The 24,051-nt window shown below is 34.2% G+C and overlaps 6 protein-coding genes across 6 annotated transcripts; 5 read left to right on the top strand and 1 right to left on the bottom strand.

Annotated features, from left to right (window-relative positions):
- Positions 1-7,848: 7,848 nt before the first annotated feature.
- PHYBLDRAFT_159734 (hypothetical protein) lies at positions 7,849-8,116 on the top strand (the record flags this gene model as incomplete). Its single annotated transcript, XM_018434051.1, has 2 exons — positions 7,849-7,974; positions 8,042-8,116. The coding sequence occupies 2 exons, from the start codon at positions 7,849-7,851 to the stop codon at positions 8,114-8,116; spliced, it is 201 nt and encodes a 66-aa protein (XP_018288004.1).
- A 1,189-nt stretch (positions 8,117-9,305) lies between these two features.
- Positions 9,306-10,610, top strand: PHYBLDRAFT_159733 (hypothetical protein). The gene is made up of 5 exons (XM_018434050.1): positions 9,306-9,354; positions 9,549-9,798; positions 9,896-10,006; positions 10,160-10,210; positions 10,376-10,610. Exons 2-4 carry the CDS (start codon positions 9,608-9,610, stop codon positions 10,188-10,190), a joined length of 333 nt encoding a protein of 110 aa, XP_018288003.1. The 5' UTR covers positions 9,306-9,354; positions 9,549-9,607; the 3' UTR covers positions 10,191-10,210; positions 10,376-10,610.
- Positions 10,611-12,259: 1,649 nt separating this feature from the next.
- On the top strand, positions 12,260-12,498 carry PHYBLDRAFT_159732 (hypothetical protein; the record flags this gene model as incomplete). The annotated part of the gene is made up of 2 exons (XM_018434049.1): positions 12,260-12,379; positions 12,445-12,498. The coding sequence occupies 2 exons, from the start codon at positions 12,260-12,262 to the stop codon at positions 12,496-12,498; spliced, it is 174 nt and encodes a 57-aa protein (XP_018288002.1).
- A 1,856-nt stretch (positions 12,499-14,354) lies between these two features.
- PHYBLDRAFT_171980 (hypothetical protein) lies at positions 14,355-15,353 on the bottom strand (the record flags this gene model as incomplete). The annotated part of the gene is made up of 5 exons (XM_018436708.1): positions 14,355-14,447; positions 14,634-14,767; positions 14,948-15,056; positions 15,191-15,194; positions 15,313-15,353. The coding sequence occupies 5 exons, from the start codon at positions 15,351-15,353 to the stop codon at positions 14,355-14,357; spliced, it is 381 nt and encodes a 126-aa protein (XP_018288001.1).
- A 4,080-nt stretch (positions 15,354-19,433) lies between these two features.
- PHYBLDRAFT_171979 (hypothetical protein) lies at positions 19,434-21,032 on the top strand (the record flags this gene model as incomplete). Its single annotated transcript, XM_018436707.1, has 5 exons — positions 19,434-19,659; positions 20,073-20,146; positions 20,210-20,243; positions 20,416-20,465; positions 20,949-21,032. The coding sequence occupies 5 exons, from the start codon at positions 19,434-19,436 to the stop codon at positions 21,030-21,032; spliced, it is 468 nt and encodes a 155-aa protein (XP_018288000.1).
- A 1,250-nt stretch (positions 21,033-22,282) lies between these two features.
- On the top strand, positions 22,283-23,432 carry PHYBLDRAFT_171978 (hypothetical protein; the record flags this gene model as incomplete). The annotated part of the gene is made up of 4 exons (XM_018436706.1): positions 22,283-22,508; positions 23,028-23,101; positions 23,165-23,198; positions 23,371-23,432. 4 exons carry the CDS (start codon positions 22,283-22,285, stop codon positions 23,430-23,432), a joined length of 396 nt encoding a protein of 131 aa, XP_018287999.1.
- Between the last annotated feature and the right edge of the window lie 619 nt (positions 23,433-24,051).

Here is a 24,051-nt window from a genome sequence, read left to right as displayed (position 1 = left end):
AATTTTCTATAATTGAAAAGCTATGATTCCCATTGGTGTGCATTTGCATATGCTTGTAGAAATCTTAAAAAATATCATTTCCAGTACACTCATATTTAATCGACCATAGAAAAGGTTCATTTATACAAAGGCTCTGTGCTTCAAACTAAAATAGTCTCAAGCGAACCAAAGCTAGACTATGAACCTCAAAGTAATAAGTGGAATCATACTATACAGTACTGTAGCGCATTATATTGTATTACAAAACAAAAGTTATAAATCAAAGCCTTTAATCCAACAGAGTATTATTTCTAGGTTATTCGTGCATCCAGTTGAGTTTGGTATACAAGCGCAAAATATCAAAAGCACTAGATCCTATAAATCGATAATTAGTAATCGATAGCGTCTTGCTCCCAACCAAACAAAACCTATACGTTCAGTAGCAGTAGATTGTCTCTTTGCTTTCATATTGTGCCGTCAGTCAGTCTGAGCAATAACAGAAAAAAATAGTAAATAAGCAGAGCCTTTAAAAGGTGATTTATATATATGTAATAGCCATTTTACTAGCTTGATCTATCTGTGACCAGGCTAGCACAATTGCAAGCACCACTACTTTTTCATGGTGTATAATGTAACTTATATAAATAATTATAATTATCGATAGAATGGTGTATATTTGAACACATATAAATGTAAAGTGTTTCAGGCAGTTGGGTTATGCTGTATTAATTTCTCGGTTGGATTATGATTGGTTTATAAAGTAGTACAAACCAAGGTCGATTGACAAACACTAGGCTAGACCCTGTTCTTCTTTTTACTTTTATTTTACTCTAAGAACGATGCTTTAACTTGAGGTACCAACGACTTTCAATAGTCAGGCTGTCAATCCCTTCATACTGAAGCACTGAAAGTACTTTTATTTCAAGAAAGTATTCCTACACTTTGTGTTTATTAACTCAAGACACTGGTGAAAAAGCTAGAAGAAAAATGGAAGTCTTTCACACGAAAGAAAAGAAAAGATATAAGCAGCAATTTTTTTCGGGGGTGCTTCTTAAACTAATAAAGTCACAGCATGTGAAACAAACAAACAAGAAAACAAACAAATAAATATACACAAGACTTTAATTAAAGCTTTATAATCAACACAACTTTACACTTCTTTATTGTAGTTTAACGTCTAGCCGATTAATACTTTGTATATCAGTAGTACAGCTAAAATGAACACAGAGGCATATATAGTGTCTCGACAAGTGGCTGTTCAAAAGCATAAGCCTTGTTAACAGAATCACAACAGAAAGTAGAATAAAAAAGGGGATGGGGGTCCATAGCAACTGAATAATTTGACATGCATATAGTCCACCAATCGGAAGACATCATTTAAATGTTTTCATGCTAAAGTAAAGTCTGGACCACTATTGCTACTATGCTCCTCTAAGCCCCATGACACATGTGATGCTGCACGGACAGCACGGACCTTATGTGACATAAAAAGAGCTAAAACAAAAAAAGAGGCAAAAGAAAAAAAAAACAAAAAGTAAAACAAGTGCCTGCACAGCACGTCCTTCAGAATAGAAGTGATACTTCTTTAAAACCCAAAACCCATATTTTAAGCATAGATATTAAATAAAGAAGTAAAATAGTAATAATATATACATGTTGTCAAGGCTAAAAGATAAAAGAAAACCGAAAAAGGAATAAGAAAAAAACCGAATTTTATAATATATTATCAAACTATCATAATAAAAATAATAAAAAAGAACAGCAACTCATGATTGAGACGTCATGAGTTTTATAAAAAAAAACACCTATCCAAACAGAACGCGTCAAAACAACTCTCTTCCACATACCATTAATACTTTATACACTTCTTTACTGCTCTCTCACAAACTGCTTTAATCAACATAGACGTTAAAGACGAATCATAACCAATACAAATCCATTTTGCTAGTCAAATCTCAGGATTTTATCATATGTAAAACAGTCAGTAGCAAGATATAAGACAATACGTCAAAACCAGTACACAGCGAAAATGAAATACTGAGGTCCAACACTGGTTTGACCATCAATCCATCCAAAGCCTATTCACACTCAGAAACAAGAGATAAACTGACAGGACTTACTATATTTCAAGGAGTATATGATATTCATCAAAGACACAAATTGTGAAGATTATATTTGTCTAGTCTTTTGACAAACAAGGTCAACGATAAAAAATAAGATCTCCATCCAGGCCTACAGGTATATAAAGGCTCGTTGATTAATCATTCACTGTCTTTGATATTTCTGTAGGGACTTTTCAGGCAAAGTCAAGCAATCAAAAACAGGTTTCCATCCAGGGCCACAGGTACACCAAGACTCGAGGAGCATATGCTCATTGTCTTTTGTATGCTTCTAGTGCCTTCCGTCCAGGTCAAGCATCAGGGATCCGATCAGAGTCCACGGTTATCAGGTATATCAAAACTCTATGAGCAGTTACTCACTTGTTTTTGTATATTTGTAGTATCCATTCCATCCAGGTCAAGCTTCAAGGTTCAGGTCAAGGTCCACGGTTATCAAGTATATCAAAACTCTATGAGCAGTTACTCATTTGTTTTTGTATATTTGTAGTATTCATTCCATCCAGGTCAAGCTTCAAGGTTCAGGTCAAGGTCAACGGATTCAGGTCGAGGTCCACGGTTTCAGGTATATCAAAACTCGATGAGCAGTTACTCACTTGTTTTTGTATATTTGTAGTATCAAATTCCATCCAGGTCAAGCATCAAGGATCCGATCAGAGTCCATGGTTTTCATGTATATCAAACCTAGATGAGCAGTTACTCATTTGTTTTTGTATATTTGAACTATCCATTCCATCCAGGTCAAGCTTCAAGGTTCAAGTCAAGGTCCACCGTTTCAGGTATATCAAAACTCGATGGGCATTTACTCACTTGTTTTTGTATATTTGTAGTATCCATTCCATCCAGGTCAAGCGTCAAGGTCCAGGTCAAGGTCCACGGTTTTCAGGTATATCAAACCTCGATGAGCAGTTACTCATTTGTTTTTGTATATTTGAACTATCCATTCCATCCAGGTCAAGCTTCAAGGTTCAAGTCAAGGTCCACCGTTTCAGGTATATCAAAACTCTATGAGCAGTTACTCATTTTTTTTGTATATTTGTAGTATCCATTCCATCCAGGTCAAGCTTCAAGGTCCAGGTCAAGGTCCACGGTTTTCAGGTATATCAAAACTCGATGAACAGTTACTCACTTGTTTTTGTATATTTGTAGTATCCATTCCATCCAGGTCAAGCTTCAAGGTCCACGTCAAAGTCCACGGTTTCAGGTATATCAAAACTCGATGAGTAGTTACTCACTTGTTTTTGTATATTTTTAGTATCAAATTCCATCCAGGTCAAGCATCAAGGATCCGATCAGAGTCCACGGTTTTCAGGTATATCAAACCTCGATGAGCAGTTACTCATTTGTTTTTGTATATTTGTACTATCCATTCCATCCAGGTCAAGCTTCAAGGTTCAAGTCAAGGTCCACCGTTTCAGGTATATCAAAACTCGATGGGCATTTACTCACTTGTTTTTGTATATTTGTAGTATCCATTCCATCCAGGTCAAGCTTCAAGGTTCAGGTCAAGGTCCACGGTTTTCAGATCAAAGTCCACGGTTTCAGGTATATCAAAACTCGATGCGCAGTTACTCACTTGTTTTTGTATATTTGTAGTATCCATTTCATCCAGGTCAAGCTTCAAGGTCCAGGTCAAGGTCCACGGTTTTCAGGTACATCAAAACTCGATGAGCAGTTACCCACTTGTTTTTGTATATTTGTAGTATCCAATCCATCCAAGAAAAGCATCAATGTTCCGATCTCCCAGCTATGGTCATAGTTATAACAAAACCATATGTGCATTTACTCACTAGCTTTTATCTATTACTAGTTTCAGCCATCCAGGTCAAGTGTCAAGGACCCGATTTCCCGGCAATGGGTATAGGTATAACAAATCGTTGTGGGAATATAGTCACTAGTTATAATATATTTATAGTGTTCAGCCATCGATATCAGGCGTCAAGGTTGCGATCTTCCAGCCAAGGTTATAGGTATAACAAAACATTATGGAAATATACTCACTGGTCTTAATATGATTTTAGTGTTCAGTCATCCAGGTCAATCAACAGGATTCTGATCTCCCGTCCATGGTTATAGGTATAACAAAACGTTGTGGGAATATACTCACTAGTTTTAATATATTTATAATGTTCAGCCATCGATGTTAGGCGTCAAGGTTCCGATCTTCCAGCTATGGTTCTAGGTATATCAAAACAATATGGAAATATACTCACTGGTTTTAATATGTTTTTAGTGTTCCGTCATCCAGGTCAATCAACAGGATTCTGATCTCCCGTCCATGGTTATAGGTATAACAAAACGTTATGGGAATATACTCACTAGTTTTAATATATTTCTAGTGTTCAGCCATCGATGTCAGTCGTCAAGGTTCCAATCTCCCAACCATGTTTACAGGTATAACAAAACGTTAGGGACATATACTCACTAGCGTTAATATATGTCTAGTGTTCAGTCATCCAGGTCAAGCATCTAGGTTCTGATCGCCAATCCATGGTTAAAGGTATAAAACAACATTATGGGCGTATACTCACTAGTTTTAATCTAGTTCTAGTCTCCAGCCATCCAGGTCAAGCATCAAGGTTCTACTCGCCCGTCCATGGTGGTAGGTATAACAAAATGTTATGGGCATATATTCACTAGCTTTAATATATTTCTAGTGTTCAGCCATCCAGGTCAAGCATCAAGGTTCCGATCGCCCGTCAAAGATTATAGGTATAAAAACATTATGGGCCTATACTCACTAGCTTTAATATTTTTCTAGTGTTCAGTTATCCAGGTCAAGCATCAAGGACCCTATCGCCCGCCCATGGTTATAAGTACAAAAAGCATTATGTGCATATACTCATTTTTTTAATCTAGTTCTAGTCTCCAGCCATCCAGGTCAAGCATCAAGATTCTGATCGCCCGTGCATGGTGATAGGTATAACAAAATGGTATGGGCATATATTCACTAGATTTAATATATTTCTAGTTTTCAGCCATCCAGGTCAAGCATCATGGTTCCGATCGCCCGTCAATGGTTATAGGTATAAAAAAACATTATGGGCCTATATTCACTAGCTGTAATATATCTCCAGTCTCCAGCTATCCAGGTCAAGCATCAAGGTTCTGATCTCCCCGCCATGGTTATAGGTATAAAAAGCATTATGAGCATATACTCATCATTTTAATCTAGTTCTAGTGTTCAGTCATCTAGGACAAGCATCAAGGGTCTGATAGCCCGTCTATAGTTATAGGTATAAAAAAACATTATGGGCATATACTCACTAGCTTTACTATATTTCTAGTGTTCAGTCATTCATGTCAAGCATCAAGGTTCCGATCACCCGTCCATGGTTATAGGTATAACAAATCGTTATTGTCATTTACTCACTAGTTTTGATATTAATTTCTAGCCTCCAGCCATTCAGATCAAGCGTCAAGGACCTGATCACCCCTCCATGTTTATAGGTATAAAACAACATTATGGGCATATACTCACTAGCTTTAATATATTTCTAGTATGCAGTCATCCAGGTCAAGCATCAAGGCTTTGATCGCCAGCCGATGGTTATAAGTGTAAAAAAAAAAGTTATGCCCGTATACTCACTAGCTGTAATATATCTCCAGTCTCCAGCTATCCAGGTCAAGCATCAAGGTTCTGATCTCCCCGCCATGGTTATAGGTATAAAAAGCATTATGGGCATATACTCATTATTTTAATCTAGTTCTAGTCTCCGGCCATCCAGGTCGAGCTTCAAGGTGCCGATCTCCCGTTATATGGTTATAGGTATAACAAAAATCGATGAGCAATAACACTCGGCTTTATTTATTTCTAGTGTTGAATCCACCAAGATCATGCTTCACGGATCCGGATTCAGTCCGTGGCTATAGGTATACAAAAACTCGATGAGCAATTACTCATTGGATTTTATATATTTCTAGTGTCTACTCATCCACGGCAATTATCAGGATCCGATTTTCATGAATTGTTATAGCTAACCAAGTTTCCTTTGAACCTTTACTTAAAACAAACTGTACTCTTTATTTATACTTTCTTTTGATGGCAAAGAACGATGATCAAATATACATCCATTATGGAGGGTATACAAGTCGTTCTTGGCCATTACTAGCCTAGAAGTATATATGACTATTGTTTTTACTCTCCAGGCCAAACAGCAAGGATCAAAACTCAAATTTGGGCCACAGGTAAACAAGTCTTCTTGAGCTTTTACTTACTGTCATTTATATATTTCTAGTGTTTTTTTCCTTAAAGTTCAAATATCAAAGATCTGATTTCAAATCAAGGTTATGGGTACACACTTTTCTCTCTGTCTTTACATGCTTTCTTTCGTATTGGCCTAGTGTGTTTACGATCCGGCTACACAATGAAAATTTTGTTTTCCTTCCAGTGCGACAGGTATATACATCTAGTTCGGCCTTTAGTTACTGTTGGCTTTATTTCTCTACTGGCTTCACAGTCCAAGCCAGCCATCATGGATCCTATATCCGTCCAGTGTTACAGGTATACACTTCTCTTTGGGATTTTACTTACTGTCGGTTTTAATTTTCTACTGTCCTTAAAGTCAAGGCCAACGACCAATCATCTGGTATCCGCCGAGAATTACAGATATAAAAATGTTATTGGGCCGTTACTTATAATTGTTTTTGTTTCTCTAGTGTCCTTGCAGTCAAGGGTAACGAGCAAGAACCCGGTCTCCATATTGGGATATAGTGTTACACATCTCTTTGATTTTTGACTTGCTGCAAACTGTATTTTTTCTCGTGACTTTACAGTCAAATTCAACACTCAAGGATCCGGTTTCCATCAAGTTTTACAGGTATACAAATCTGACAAGTGCTTTTATTTAATGTGTCTTTTTTTTGTCAAGTGCCTTTACTGTCTATGCCAATGATTCCGAATCCGAGCCCTATCCAGAGTGACAGGTATACAAATATGTTTGCGTCTTTACTAACTTTTAGTTTTATATGTCTAGTGCCTATACGGTTTAGGCCGAAGAACTAGGACTTGATATTCATCCAGACTTGCAGATATATATTTTTCGTTGGGCCGTTGATTATTGGCTTTTTTTTATCCGTCTATTGTTTTTACTGTCAAGGGCAACCATCAAGGATTCGATCTCCATCCAGTATGACAGGTATACACTTTTCTTTGGGTTTCTACTTATCGCTTGTTTTTTTTTTGTCTAGTGTTTTCACCGCCCAGGTCGAAGAACAAGGATTTCTTCTTCATCCACGGTTACAGGTATACAATTCTCTTTTAGCCTTGGCATAACGCTTGTTTGATTTTTCTAATTTCATTAATGTCTATGCTAAATAATAAGCATCTACTCTCCATCTAAGGCCATAGGTTTAAAAAATATTTTTAAGTATTATTTTACTATTTATTAATTAATTAATTATTATTTTTTAATTTTACACAGCCAAGGCCAATCGATCCTGGTTTACTGTCCTCTAGGGTAACAAGTATACGTACGCACCTGATTGTTTACTTACTGCTTGTTGTTTCGAGTAATTTTTATTTAGTCAAACTGAATTACCAAAGTTTTGCTATCTACCTAGTGCCCGAAGTATACAGGTCTCATTTAGTACTCACGTATCACTTATTATTTTGTCTAGCTTTTTTATAGTTTAAGCCAGCAATCGGGTTTTTAATCTCCATTAAGGATTAAAGGTATACATGACTATGTGAACCCTTACTTACTAGCTATTATATTTTCTAGTCTTTTTACAGGAAAGGCCCACAATTAATATGAGTTGTCTATCCGGGGGGGACAGGTATAAAAATCTGCCAAAAAATCTACTTACTATATATTTGCATAATGTTTTTACAGCCCAAGCCAACGATCAAAGCTTTGATATTCTTTTGGGCTCACAGGTATAAAAGTCTCTTTGACTTTTTAGGTACTATCAGTTGTTTTGTTCTAACCCTTTCTTCTCCGTAGCAAGCGTTCAATGCTCAGCTCTACATCAAAGGTCGCAGGTATACAAGAATCTTTAAGCAATTTACTAAAAATTAGATTTTCCTAGCGTTTACATAGTCAAGGCGAAATGATCATGTTCTTTCTATCCATTCAAGGTTCTAGGTACACACGCACATTTTAGCATTTATTCTTCACTGGTTGAATCTTTTTAATCTTTGACAGTCCATGCCGAGAATCAAGGTTGCACTTCAAAAAATAGGGTTAAGGTATACATGCCTTTTTAGCATTTACTTACTACTAGTTGCTTTATTCAGACTTTATACAGTCGAGACCAAAGATCAAGAACCCGATTTCCGCATAGATTTACAGGGATACAAGTGGCTTTCTTTACCCATTAACATATTGCTAGCTGCTTGAAGCAGTCTTTTTACAGTTCAATTCAACAGTCAAGGTTCAAATCCCCGTCAAAAATCACTGATATACTGCCACTTTTTAGTATTTACTTACTGCCAATTGTGTTTCTTTAGTCTACTCGCAGAAAAGGCCAACAATCAAGATGCCACTCTCCTTCTTGGATGTTAGGTATACCAGTATCTTTGGGTATTTACCTATTACCAGCTTTAGTTCGGTAGTCTTTTCACAATTGAGGCCAACACCCAAGATTCCATAGTTCATGCAGGGTTACTGGTATATATACCTCTTTGAGCATTTGCTTGGTGTCTGCTATATTTGTCTAGTCTTTTCATAGTCAAGGCTACTAATTGAGATTCCGCTGCTCATCTGGGGTAAAAGGTATATATGCTTTTTTTTTAATAGTTAATCACTGCTTGTTGAAATTGTCTAATAATTTTACAGTCAACGCTGATGATCAAGTTTCTGCTATTCGTTGAGGTAACAGGCGTACACCCTCCTTTGAATATCTTTCTGTCATCCATCATATTTATCTAGTCATACCATAGTCCACACCAAGGATCAAGATTTTAGTCTCCACCCAGGTTCACAGACATTCAAGTATAATTGCCCTTTTAGGACTGCCGACTGCTATTGCCTATTGCTTTTAATATATAGGTCAAGGGATAAATTTCCTACTCTCAACCATGAGCCACAGGTATCACCGTTTATTTTGAGCATTTATTTATTATCGATTATATTTGATTAGTATTTTAAATCCGAGTCCAACGATCAAGCTTCAGCTTTCCGGGAAGGGTTGAAGATATCCATGTATCTTTGATTTTTTTTAATATCGACTGAATTTATCTGGCGTTTGCACATTCAAGTCCATTGATCAAGTCTTTGGTCATTATCAAGTTTTCACTCAACATTATTGGGTAAAGGTATATAAGATTCTTAGATTACTTTTTTACAGCCAATGACATTTATCAAGCGTTTTTAGAGTCCTGGTCAACGATCAAGATCCTGCTATTAATTCAACGTCTTAGATATATAAGTGTATTAAAATATTACTTTACTACTGATTCTATCTATTTAATCTTTTCTTTTTCTTTTTCTTTTTTACATTCTATGCTAGTCCTCACGGCTCTAGTCTCCATCAAGGCTTATAGACATACAAGGTTTTTTTATTGGAATATGTTCTTACTATCAGTTTTAATTTTTCTAGTAATTTCACAGTTCATACCAACGATTAGGCTTCCGATTTCCATCCAGGGCTACAGGCATACATCTTTATTACACCATTTACTTACAGCCTGTTTTATATGTCCAGAATCTTCACAGCTCATGTCAACAGTCACGGTTTTGACCTACATCTCCAATCATAGGTATATATATTTCCGAGAATTTACTTACTATTAGGTGTATTTTTCTAGTGTTTTCATAGTAAAGACCAACGATTAATATTCCGATATTTTCCTACAGTCATAGACATACAAGTCTCTTTGAGCCTTTAGTTACTTTAAGCTGTATATTCCCATACTTTTTACGGCAAAGACCAGCGATCAAGGTTTCACTCTCCATAAAAATCTTCAGGTATACAAAGCTCTTTAAATATTTTCTTACTATCAATTAGATTATTCTAGTGTTTACACAGTCAAAGCCAAACTATAAAGCCTCTGTTGCCCGTCCAGGTTCTCCAGTATATATATATATATTGAGCATCTACTTACTGGTTGTTGTTTTTAGTTATCTTGACATAGTCAAAACCAACGATTAAGGTTCTACCATACATCCAGGGTATGAGATACACGTGTCTCGTTTAGTATTTAGCTATCAACTATTATTTTGTCTAGCTTTTTTTTTTATATTTTAAGCCAACGATCAAGTTTTGAATATTTATTCATGATCACAGGTATATATTTCTTTTTGAACATATACTTATTGTTGGCTTTCTTTTTTTAGTCTATTTACCACCAGGGCGAACGATCAATATTCCGCTGCCCATTTTGGGCTATATGTATACATGACTCTTTAAGCAGTTAATACTTGTCGCTTTTATTTGTCTAGTCTTTTAATCGCCAAGTCCAAAATTTATGGCTCTGCTCTACATCATGGGCCGTAGGTATACAAGTCTCTTTGTGAATCTATTCACTGATGGTTATAAATACTTATAATTTCACAGTTGGTGTCAAAGATCATTGTCTAACTCTTATTCATATGTTACAGGTATACATTGTTTAGTTGCCCATTTTTCTTTGAATGATGCTTGTATTTGCTTATTTTTTTTTCTCTTCGTAGTTTAGGTCAATTATCATGGTTCTATTCTTTATTAAGGATTAAAGACATAGGAGGGGTTTTTAAAATTTTCTCACTGAAAATTGTATTTACTAATTTTTTTTTACAGCCGATACCAGGTATCAGTATTCTACTCTCTATTGTGGGCCACAGCTATATTTGTCTTTTTTTTACTATTTCGACAGTAAAATCCAACGCTAAAAAACTCAATCTCTATCAAGGGTTACAGGTATACCAGTTTCTTTGAATATATTACTACAAATTATTTTTGTATATTATTTTAAACAGATAACCCCAAGGATCAAGATTTCGGGCTCGAGTATCATATACCTGGATATGTATTTGTTTCAATAACTACTTTATGCTGTTTCTATAGGACCTTACGGTCATATTTAATGCTAAACATTAAAACTTTAGTTTTAGGTATGGATTCTAGGTATACAACAATTTTTGACCACTCAGTACTACTTGCTTTATATAAGAAGTATATGTGTAGTTGAAGCCAAATAATTTAAGCTGGTTAAAGATATAAAAGGCTTTTGAGAAATTCACCGACACCTATATCTTTTTTATGTATTTGATATCAAGGATCAAGTAACAAATTTGTGCTCCCCATCATTGTTTAAAGATATACAAGTGTTTTTTAAATTATTTCTTTTATTAATGTGTTAATTTCAGTAGTGTATTTCCAATTGATTTAAAGGATCAAGTTTTTGCCTCCATTATAGACTAAACGTATACAGTGCTATTTGAAAATTTAAATAACGTAATTTGCTTTCGTCTAGTACTCACAGTCAAGACAAGTATCAGGGCTCCACGTTTCCTCATAGGATAGAAGTGAACAAGACTCTCTGAACATTTAATTACTGCCTCTTTTAACTACAACTTGATCTTACCGTACTTACATTTGCTACTTATCCTGTGGCTGCAAGGAATCACATAACACTAGCATAACGTTATCACTTCTCATCATCTATCCCAATTAACAACATTAGCAACTCGGCATACTTTAGCTTATTTGTTAGTTTCGGGTATGTTTAATTCAGCCACTATATTATCCACTGTATTGTATATCGCAGACCTCTGGATATATCCTCATGCTAATATGAGCCACGAAACTGATCCCACTCAATCTCTAATATTCAATCATTATAGCTATCACCATCACTTTTGAGGCTCTAGTACCTAAATCAATAGCGTATTAACAGTTGAAGGTCAGCTATGGATACGTATATGGCTACTCACGGGGTTATCTTCGTCGTCCTCGTCGCCATCCAGGGAATATTCCCTGAACTAGACACCTTATTCGCCATTTATTTAACCTAATAGATCATACATACACTCAATCAGCGTAGCCAATGCCACACACTAGATATCCATATCGAGCGGCCACTTACAACTTATTCTTGATATTGAATTTGTCCTTAATCATATAGCAGTTCCATCTACATTAGACATTATAATATTCGAAGCTAAATCAGCTTTGGCTATTCTCTAGCTTTTTCGCCTTTAAATACATTACCTCCAATACATATTACAAAAAAAAATATTATGAATGGTTTCGTTCTCTGTGCAAATTTTGATATCTTTGTGTTGGTGTTGGTATGCCCAAAAAAAGAATTGAATATAGTGGTTGGCGGTGTCAATCTTGATAGCATTGTGTTGGTGTTGGTACGCCCAAAAAAAAAAAATTAAATATAGTTGTTGTTGGTGTCAATTTTGATAGCGTTTTAAAGTTGATGTTGGTACGTGTCAAAAAAAAAGAAATATGCTATGGTTACTGGTGTTAGTTTTAATAGTATTGTAAAGTTGGTGTCAATCCCAGTAAATTTGTAAAGTCAATGTAGGCATGGAGGTTTGACTGAGGATTCCCGAAAGGGATGAGGTATGTAAAAAGAAGATTCAAGGCATCGTTAGAAAGGATTTTTTTCTTTGTTTTTGTTGCGGCTCAGTAACGGTTATTTTTGATAGACAGTTCTCTCTTAGCAGTATTGCGTAAACACTAGATGGTATTTCAATCTCTGTATGGGTAGTAGTGTCACTGTCGATTGGCCTACTATGTTTCTTTCTCTTATAGGTGGGTACACGTAAGCTGTTAAAAAATATCCAAAAAAAAGGATTGTGACTTCGTCTTCCTCTTAGAATTGTTAAGCTCAATAAAATTTTTGAGGCCCAGCCCCCTTACAAAAAAAAAAGACTTTTGTTTGTAGGAAGTCATAGGCTCTAATTTACCAATGAGCCTCTACACAGTCTACAAGAAGACATAAAAAGCAAACCACCTTATACTCTATATTTTATAATGGTACAGCCAAGATATCGGTGGACAAGCTGGTTTGTGCGTCTATATGTGAAGAAAGACTGGGATGTATACACTGCACATATACACCTTGGAGACAGGTATTTAACCCCCCAAAAAAAAAGAAAAAATGCCCTTATTAATTTAAATTTTCCCATTTTTTTTTTTCTTTTTTACTTCTTTACACCAATTTACTATCATAATTTTAATTAATAAATCTGAAACAAAGACTTCAAGTATGCTATTTAATGGAACAAATAAAAAGTATCCTATGTATTTTTCTTTTCTCTCAAAGGGCAATATAAAATATCATGGTATATATTACACAGCCGTCCATTTTAAGAGTGTCTGTCAAAGTCACTACCCTTTTTTCTTTTACTTCGTATATGCTTTGAGGTTTTATGCGGATATTTTAATTACTACTCAAATTCTGTCTATCGACAAACATATATTAGTTTTTAATCACATCATTTAGTATCTAAACCGCAAAAATGACACACAGAACACAGGTTTATATCAAAGATTATCATAATTTCTTTAGATTATCTTGAAAGTACTCTATACTAAAAGACTGTAGAGCCTGCTACTCGCAATTAAACTACATTTTGGCATACGTATTTTCATTTTATTTTGGAGAAATAGTCCAAATGTCAATACTAATGGGAGTGGGGATTTAGAATGAAAATAATTGACCTTTTTTTTTGTTAATATGAGCAATCAATGCTAAATACTCTTTGAATAGTGGATATTTACATGCCTCATCATATTAATTACACACTTAAAAAGTCTTTGCTTAACCGATTTAGATATATAGTCGATTTTCTGTATTTAATTTGGTATTTTGATGAAAATAATTCTATTTATTAACCAGTTCTTTATATTGATTGTAAATTCAATAATCTGGAAAGCATATAATAGTTATCTGTTTCATTAAGTACGAGAACTAATAAAATAAAATAATGTCTTTCTTGTCAATTAACTGGCCGTAGGTGAAAATCCAACAAGAATTGTTATGTGAAGCCTAAAAAAAGTCATAAAACTACTATTTAGATTCCTTAGCAAAGAACAAACAACATTCTCCATGCTGTCAAATAGGGTTTAAAAGTTAATAATAATTCACACTAAATATTTCATTATAAATTTTATTTTAATACATTATACTACACTATACTATAACATACATTTCTACAGACTCAAGTATGGGTTAAAGAGTAACAATAAACAAAATACTGCGGTTATACCAGCCCGTCCTGTCTGCTATCCCTACAAATTATAGTACGTTAAAGTGCTCTATACACTAACATATGTGAAGAGATAGCTAATGTAAGCAATTCTGATGTATATTATAAATCAAATAGCACGAATAAATGGAGCTATTGTTAAAATAGTCTTGCTCTGTAGTGTTTTACGAACCACAATATCAACAAGTGTACAATCCTCAAACTGTAGATGAAACAGTAGTATTAATCATGACTGACAAATACGACGCTTCTGGGAATATCATCCTGCACATACACACACAAATCAATTTACTCTAGAATATAAACGAATAGCTCTGAATTCGAGATGTTTTATTACATATATTACCATTGTATTTTATTTTATTTCGCTTTACTTTAAAAATATTACTATACAGTTGATGCAGAAGAGTTGCCCATAAAACATGTATGAGCAAGTCGCTGGCACACAGAACAACTTTCCTAAAGTTCCAACACTCAGCATCCAGTTCAACCCCTTTTGATCCCCCTCCTGTATCAGATACACTATTTTTTTACGTGTATAAAAAATGACCGCAGATGGTTAAATGATACAAATGTGAAATACGAATGACTCGCTATCGATTTACTCTGTGCCATATGGCAAGCCATTTACCTCAATGGCCGGAACCAAACATTACTCTATTCCTCATCGATGCTACATCAAAGTTACGTGCTAAAAACTACTGCGTTCATATCCTTCCACAAGTGATCCTGTCAAGAGTGATTCATTCATGTATCTAATATCAAATATAGCAGCTATAAATGGATCCATATACTCTTTCAGTGGATAAACCTGAAGATATTTGTAGTAAATCTACATTTTATTGATATTACTATGTATTTGGGTTTCATAATCCAACACACTCAAGTTTTTCATTTTTCACCTACACTAATAATATCTTGTCTAGCTTTGTCAATTTATCTTACTTTTCTACTTGTATTCATAAAGGGTTTATTTTATTTGCTCAAAACCGTTTAGCTTATCCAAATAGTTTATTATGTCAAAAGACACCAGACCCCAGTACACCTACACAAACATTTTTTTTTACCTAATAGCCTCAACTGTAATGTCTCTGATAATATTGGGCATTGAGTGATTGTTAATGTGCACTAGTTAATCATACCAATGTTCAAATACTATTATGTGTAATTTCAGACATTATCTCTTTATTACTTTTTTTTTCTTTTTAGACATTCACAGCATAAAAATTCTTTGTTTAAATCTATTGAAGTTTAAAAGATCTTGAAAACTCGTTTGGATTTCTCTGATGTCAATTCCATACAAAGATCCTGATGATTTTCTTTTGTGACATCACACAATCGCAGTTCCATTATTTACTACTTTTCTTAGATTCCTCGGAATTTCTGGAAACAAAAAAAGAAAGAAACAACTTGTTATTGCGTGATGGAAGTAGTCGTGCAAATTATTATTATATAAATATAGCTTTTCTGTACATATACAATTCTTGTAATATAGAACACATTAATAAGCTATAGATATCATTTAGAAATACTAAATACAGTAAAATAAATAGGTGAAATCATTGAGAATAAAAATAAAGTAAAATCGGTTTCAGTCGGCATTTATAATAATTTATTTATTTTATTTTTTTCGAAAATTCAATATTTTACCAAAAAATTAAAATTCATAGAATTATACTTTTCTCAACTTCTACTGATTGTATTTGTATGTTTCTTAGCTCTATCCGTAGCTAATAAAGAAGAGTAACAGAAAAGTGGCATTAGAGGCGCATTGTCGGTCTTTAGAATTTTTCGGAGTTTGAAGCATGCTACGATTAGATGGCCGCCGGGATTTGTTCTAGTGGGCAGGTTGGTAGAAAATTAAAATGAATCGAATATTGCTGTCCAAGTAGAATATAATAACTATATATATATTAGAACAGGAGAAGAAATTGAATTAGTCTACAAAATAATGCATGTCTTTGCTCACATATTCTTCTATGTGACAAAATGATGTCGAAACAAAAAAAATTGGTGTAGACAGACTAAAAGTTCAAAAAAAAGTGCAAAAGAAGAACAAATTTTAAGTCATATCATTGGGCAAGAGTTTTAATTAATTTTGGTCTTTTTTTGAGCTTTTAGTCTGTCCACACCAAGTGATCAAACATTTACCTCTAATTCCGAAAAAAAAAATGTGACTACTTCCATATACAATAAAAAAAATAAGAGGTAAAAATGCTATTGTCTTTAATAAATGCTTATTACAAAAAATATAAAAGTGGAAATATTAAATGATTTTTTTTACTGTTAACCTAGTATTTAAACTATGAAGCAATCAAATCTATTGCTTTTTTTAGTTTCTATCACTTGCTTTACCTTGATTAATATAAAAGTCAGATTTTGAAAATTTTTATCTTACTTTATTTTTGAGAGTCGCGACTGAAAATAATATGCTTGAATAAAGCAACAACTATTATAGCTTCTTTATTTAATACATTAATCATTTTGTATGATTAGTATAAAAATAAAACATTTGTCAGAACTATAAAGATAATACTAATCTATTAATTGTTCTCACATAATGCATGGAATAATTAATCATTCAAAGATATAATCTTACTAAAATATATAATCTTTACCAATTTTTTTTTAAAAAAAATTAAAAGATTCTATCATGATATATAAAACTAAAAAAAAACCCAAACATATACTCTACTGAGAATTGAACGCCGGACCTGGCTTGAAGTAGTAACAGCGCTAACCACTTAACCTAAATATAAGTAAGGTTAAACAAAAATAAAAATGTATATCTCCGACACAAATGTTGGTGCTTGCAAAATATGACATGGTTACTCTATTGCTCTGTCTAATGGTTTTCATGATATGTCTTTGATGTTACCGTACTTTTATAATATATATTATATTAGTAGCTAATTTAGTTGAAAAATTAAAATATTACAATAAGCCCAATATATGTTTCTTTTTTTTTTAAAAATATAGGTTTGAGGATTATGTTGTGCATCTATAAAGAGAGATTACTATGGCAGGACTTTGTGTTAGACAATGGCTGTTTGGTCTAGAACTGGATATTTAAAGATATACTAAAAGTAAGAATTTTTAAAAATTATGTGTGATAGGATGGGGTCATTTTCATTGAAGAAGGTGTTGAAGGTATAAGTATATAGATATCATGTGCATGCGAAAGTAAAAAGACAGTTCTGAGAATAGTAGTATATGTCACTTCAGATATAAAAGAATAGAGTATATGGGTTCCGAGTGCTGAAGTTTGATTATATGGTTATTATTTTTATTTTTATTTTTCAGTAGTGATAAAATAAGAAAGATAGTATGATTGGTATTGTCGACTTTGAAAGTGGTGCGAAGTTGTTGTTGGTACAGGGTTGAAAAAAGAAAACAATAGAGTGGCGATGACTGTCGCCTTTGAACGCAGTGCGAAGTTGTTGTTAGTACAGGGTTGAAAAAAGAAAACAATAGAGTGGCGATGACTGTCGCCTTTGAACGCAGTGCGAAGTTGTTGTTAGTACAGGGTTGAAAAAAGAAAACAATAGAGTGGCGATGACTGTCGCCTTTGAACGCAGTGCGAAGTTGTTGTTAGTACAGGGTTGAAAAAAAGAAAACAATAGAGTGGCGATGACTGTCGCCTTTGAACGCAGTGCGAAGTTGTCGTTAGTACAGGGTTGAAAAAAAGAAAACAATAGAGTGACGATGACTGCCGACTTTGAGAGCAGTGCGAAGTTTATAGGGACACGAAGGCTTGACCAAGGGCTTATTTTTTGTTAGAGTCGCATATACAGTGAACAGTCGTCAAAAATATAAAATAAAGAGTATTTCATTTTTTATTTTATTTTTCAAAAGAGTGCGCTTCCTTTTCGTATTGCGTCGCTTTCGGTCCACTTTGAGTTGCAATACAATATGAATGACGATCCCCAACAGGAATGAAGATCCTCGACTGGGATGGCGGAATGTCGAAAGAAGATTCAAGCCATCGTTAAAAAGATTTTTTTTTTGTTTTGGTTACAGCACAGTGAAGGGTTTTGAATACACAGTCCTCTCTCAACGATTGTAAGTGAGTACCATACGGTCTTTAAACCTTTGTATGGGTAACAGTATCCCTGTCAATGGACCCTGCTATGATTCTTTCACTTGTGGGTACACAAAGGGTGTCTGCACCACCGATCAGTAATACCAGTTTACAAAAAAGTGCGTGCTGTCCGAATTGTCGATTAGAACCCTTAGTTTGTAAAAAGATATAAAAAGAAATAGACAATATCGTATATATTGTACCAGTGCAGCCAATTGACTGGTAGACAGATCCCCAAGTGTGTGCGTGTGTATTAAAGAGGGAAAAAAGGTAGGTGTAAGAGCTCATCTGAAATATACTAACAGATTATATATATATAGTCCTAGAGTAACTTTTAGTATATGAACACAATTCATTTTAAAATAACTTGATAATATATAGATATATATCAACTTGGATTAGACTTATAAATAAAAAGAAAATGAGAGAGAAAGCGAATTAAAGGAAGTAGAGTGTTAATTGATCCATAAATATCCAGTGGATCAAACTGTTATAAAGATGTATTAAACCTCATATTGTTGCTTATAGCTCGGATCGGATTTAATTTTAATCAAAATCTTTTGCAGCCGAAATATATATATTCTTGCACAGAACTATTTAATAAACTGCTTGAGAAGTATATGGTACAAGCCAAAGATATCTATTTGTTTAAGTTGCTGTTTAAATAGTTTTAAATAAGAGTATATTTGAAAAATTGAATGGGAAATAAATGATACAAGCTATAGACATATTTCAGTCGAGTTACTATTTAAATAATCGCAAAGAAATATATAATTATTGAATATAATAGTACCAGCCTTTTTCATTATTAAAATAAAGCCTTTTGGAATTAGATCAAAATAAGATATTGGAATTCATTATATATACTAATATATTAATATGAGATATCAAAAGGCTTGATTATTTGCACGAACAAAGATATAAACCAAAAAATTCAAGCTATTAGCTAACTGTAGAGTATCGTGTATAAAGTATCAAAGTGCTTTGCTTTCTATTTTTGGTTGGTTTATTTTGATTTTCATATGATTCTATACTTTTTTTAGACAAAACAAACAAACTTACTTGGGCGGTTACCCAGGCTTTTTTTTACGATAAACCTGTTATTTCATGCATGACCATCGCATCCGCACTACGGATGCGTTATTGGAATCGCATCCGCACTACGGATGCGTTATTAGAATCGCATCCGCACTACGGATGCGAAAACTTTATCTTTACCTTATTACTTTAGAGAAACCTTTGGATTACCAAATGCATTACCTCAAAACTATAAATGATTATAGTTTTTGCGATTTGTTAGAAAATAAACTTTTCCTCTCCCATATGACCACTGGTTATGGCACCCCCCACCCACAACGCCCCCTTTTCTCTCACACCTCAACTACAGACACAAATATGCCTCGGCTGCATACACACACTTTAAATATATCTATCTCAACTACCCACACATCGACTACCCACACATCGACTACCCACACATCGACTACCCACACATCGACTACCCACACATCGACTACCCACACATCGACTACCCACACACACATCTCTCTTATAATAAATTCATAACCTATATAAACATATAATAAATAATAAATCATATTTTATTTTAGTTATTTAAAGATATTAAAATAAATAAGATATGCGAGTAGGGAGAGACCAAGTTAATTTGTTTGAAGTGAAAGGGACAAGAAGAATGAGAGTACAGAGTATAAGAAATATATGTTTCTTTTTTTTTTAAAAATATAGGTTTGAGGATTATGTTGTGCATCTATAAAGAGAGATTACTATGGCAGGACTTTGTGTTAGACAATGGCTGTTTGGTCTAGAACTGGATATTTAAAGATATACTAAAAGTAAGAATTTTTAAAAATTATGTGTGATAGGATGGGGTCATTTTCATTGAAGAAGGTGTTGAAGGTATAAGTATATAGATATCATGTGCATGCGAAAGTAAAAAGACAGTTCTGAGAATAGTAGTATATGTCACTTCAGATATAAAAGAATAGAGTATATGGGTTCCGAGTGCTGAAGTTTGATTATATGGTTATTATTTTTATTTTTATTTTTCAGTAGTGATAAAATAAGAAAGATAGTATGATTGGTATTGTCGACTTTGAAAGTGGTGCGAAGTTGTTGTTGGTACAGGGTTGAAAAAAGAAAACAATAGAGTGGCGATGACTGTCGCCTTTGAACGCAGTGCGAAGTTGTTGTTAGTACAGGGTTGAAAAAAGAAAACAATAGAGTGGCGATGACTGTCGCCTTTGAACGCAGTGCGAAGTTGTTGTTAGTACAGGGTTGAAAAAAGAAAACAATAGAGTGGCGATGACTGTCGCCTTTGAACGCAGTGCGAAGTTGTTGTTAGTACAGGGTTGAAAAAAAGAAAACAATAGAGTGGCGATGACTGTCGCCTTTGAACGCAGTGCGAAGTTGTCGTTAGTACAGGGTTGAAAAAAAGAAAACAATAGAGTGACGATGACTGCCGACTTTGAGAGCAGTGCGAAGTTTATAGGGACACGAAGGCTTGACCAAGGGCTTATTTTTTGTTAGAGTCGCATATACAGTGAACAGTCGTCAAAAATATAAAATAAAGAGTATTTCATTTTTTATTTTATTTTTCAAAAGAGTGCGCTTCCTTTTCGTATTGCGTCGCTTTCGGTCCACTTTGAGTTGCAATACAATATGAATGACGATCCCCAACAGGAATGAAGATCCTCGACTGGGATGGCGGAATGTCGAAAGAAGATTCAAGCCATCGTTAAAAAGATTTTTTTTTTGTTTTGGTTACAGCACAGTGAAGGGTTTTGAATACACAGTCCTCTCTCAACGATTGTAAGTGAGTACCATACGGTCTTTAAACCTTTGTATGGGTAACAGTATCCCTGTCAATGGACCCTGCTATGATTCTTTCACTTGTGGGTACACAAAGGGTGTCTGCACCACCGATCAGTAATACCAGTTTACAAAAAAGTGCGTGCTGTCCGAATTGTCGATTAGAACCCTTAGTTTGTAAAAAGATATAAAAAGAAATAGACAATATCGTATATATTGTACCAGTGCAGCCAATTGACTGGTAGACAGATCCCCAAGTGTGTGCGTGTGTATTAAAGAGGGAAAAAAGGTAGGTGTAAGAGCTCATCTGAAATATACTAACAGATTATATATATATAGTCCTAGAGTAACTTTTAGTATATGAACACAATTCATTTTAAAATAACTTGATAATATATAGATATATATCAACTTGGATTAGACTTATAAATAAAAAGAAAATGAGAGAGAAAGCGAATTAAAGGAAGTAGAGTGTTAATTGATCCATAAATATCCAGTGGATCAAACTGTTATAAAGATGTATTAAACCTCATATTGTTGCTTATAGCTCGGATCGGATTTAATTTTAATCAAAATCTTTTGCAGCCGAAATATATATATTCTTGCACAGAACTATTTAATAAACTGCTTGAGAAGTATATGGTACAAGCCAAAGATATCTATTTGTTTAAGTTGCTGTTTAAATAGTTTTAAATAAGAGTATATTTGAAAAATTGAATGGGAAATAAATGATACAAGCTATAGACATATTTCAGTCGAGTTACTATTTAAATAATCGCAAAGAAATATATAATTATTGAATATAATAGTACCAGCCTTTTTCATTATTAAAATAAAGCCTTTTGGAATTAGATCAAAATAAGATATTGGAATTCATTATATATACTAATATATTAATATGAGATATCAAAAGGTTTGATTATTTGCACGAACAAAGATATAAACCAAAAAATTCAAGCTATTAGCTAACTGTAGAGTATCGTGTATAAAGTATCAAAGTGCTTTGCTTTCTATTTTTGGTTGGTTTATTTTGATTTTCATATGATTCTATACTTTTTTTAGACAAAACAAACAAACTTACTTGGGCGGTTACCCAGGCTTTTTTTTTACGATAAACCTGTTATTTCATGCATGACCATCGCATCCGCACTACGGATGCGTTATTGGAATCGCATCCGCACTACGGATGCGTTATTAGAATCGCATCCGCACTACGGATGCGAAAACTTTATCTTTACCTTATTACTTTAGAGAAACCTTTGGATTACCAAATGCATTACCTCAAAACTATAAATGATTATAGTTTTTGCGATTTGTTAGAAAATAAACTTTTCCTCTCCCATATGACCACTGGTTATGGCACCCCCCACCCACAACGCCCCCTTTTCTCTCACACCTCAACTACAGACACAAATATGCCTCGGCTGCATACACACACTTTAAATATATCTATCTCAACTACCCACACATCGACTACCCACACATCGACTACCCACACATCGACTACTCACACATCGACTACCCACACATCGACTACCCACACATCGACTACCCACACATCGACTACTCACACATCGACTACCCACACATCGACTACCCACACATCGACTACTCACACATCGACTACCCACACATCGACTACCCACACATCGACTACCCACACACACATCTCTCTTATAATAAATTCATAACCTATATAAACATATAATAAATAATAAATCATATTTTATTTTAGTTATTTAAAGATATTAAAATAAATAAGATATGCGAGTAGGGAGAGACCAAGTTAATTTGTTTGAAGTGAAAGGGACAAGAAGAATGAGAGTACAGAGTATAAGAAATATATGTTTCTTTTTTTTTTTTAAAATATAGGTTTGAGGATTATGTTGTGCATCTATAAAGAGAGATTACTATGGCAGGACTTTGTGTTAGACAATGGCTGTTTGGTCTAGAACTGGATATTTAAAGATATACTAAAAGTAAGAATTTTTAAAAATTATGTGTGATAGGATGGGGTCATTTTCATTGAAGAAGGTGTTGAAGGTATAAGTATATAGATATCATGTGCATGCGAAAGTAAAAAGACAGTTCTGAGAATAGTAGTATATGTCACTTCAGATATAAAAGAATAGAGTATATGGGTTCCGAGTGCTGAAGTTTGATTATATGGTTATTATTTTTATTTTTATTTTTCAGTAGTGATAAAATAAGAAAGATAGTATGATTGGTATTGTCGACTTTGAAAGTGGTGCGAAGTTGTTGTTGGTACAGGGTTGAAAAAAGAAAACAATAGAGTGGCGATGACTGTCGCCTTTGAGAGCAGTGCGAAGTTGTTGTTAGTACAGGGTTGAAAAAAGAAAACAATAGAGTGGCGATGACTGTCGCCTTTGAGAGCAGTGCGAAGTTGTTGTTAGTACAGGGTTGAAAAAAGAAAACAATAGAGTGGCGATGACTGTCGCCTTTGAGAGCAGTGCGAAGTTGTTGTTAGTACAGGGTTGAAAAAAGAAAACAATAGAGTGGCGATGACTGTCGCCTTTGAGAGCAGTGCGAAGTTGTTGTTAGTACAGGGTTGAAAAAAGAAAACAATAGAGTGGCGATGACTGTCGCCTTTGAACGCAGTGCGAAGTTGTTGTTAGTACAGGGTTGAAAAAAAGAAAACAATAGAGTGGCGATGACTGCCGACTTTGAGAGCAGTGCGAAGTTTATAGGGACACGAAGGCTTGACCAAGGGCTTATTTTTTGTTAGAGTCGCATATACAGTGAACAGTCGTCAAAAATATAAAATAAAGAGTATTTCATTTTTTATTTTATTTTTCAAAAGAGTGCGCTTCCTTTTCGTATTGCGTCGCTTTCGGTCCACTTTGAGTTGCAATACAATATGAATGACGATCCCCAA

Source organism: Phycomyces blakesleeanus (assembly GCF_001638985.1).
Source record: "Phycomyces blakesleeanus NRRL 1555(-) unplaced genomic scaffold PHYBLscaffold_20, whole genome shotgun sequence".
Taxonomy (NCBI): Eukaryota; Fungi; Mucoromycota; class Mucoromycetes; order Mucorales; family Phycomycetaceae; genus Phycomyces; species Phycomyces blakesleeanus.
Note: the sequence above shows the minus strand (reverse complement) of the source record. Positions and strands in the feature narration are given on the sequence as shown.

What these genes read in the sequence shown, in the direction of transcription:
- PHYBLDRAFT_159733 (XM_018434050.1), top strand. Translation starts at nt 9,608, where the DNA reads ATGTTCTTACTATCAGTTTTAATTTTTCTAGTAATTTCACAGTTCATA. An exon ending in ACCTACATCTCCAATCATAG is followed by an intron (nt 9,799 to 9,895) that starts GTATATATATTT and finishes ATTTTCCTACAG; the next exon opens with TCATAGACATACAAGTCTCT. An exon ending in CTCTCCATAAAAATCTTCAG is followed by an intron (nt 10,007 to 10,159) that starts GTATACAAAGCT and finishes TGTTGTTTTTAG; the next exon opens with TTATCTTGACATAGTCAAAA.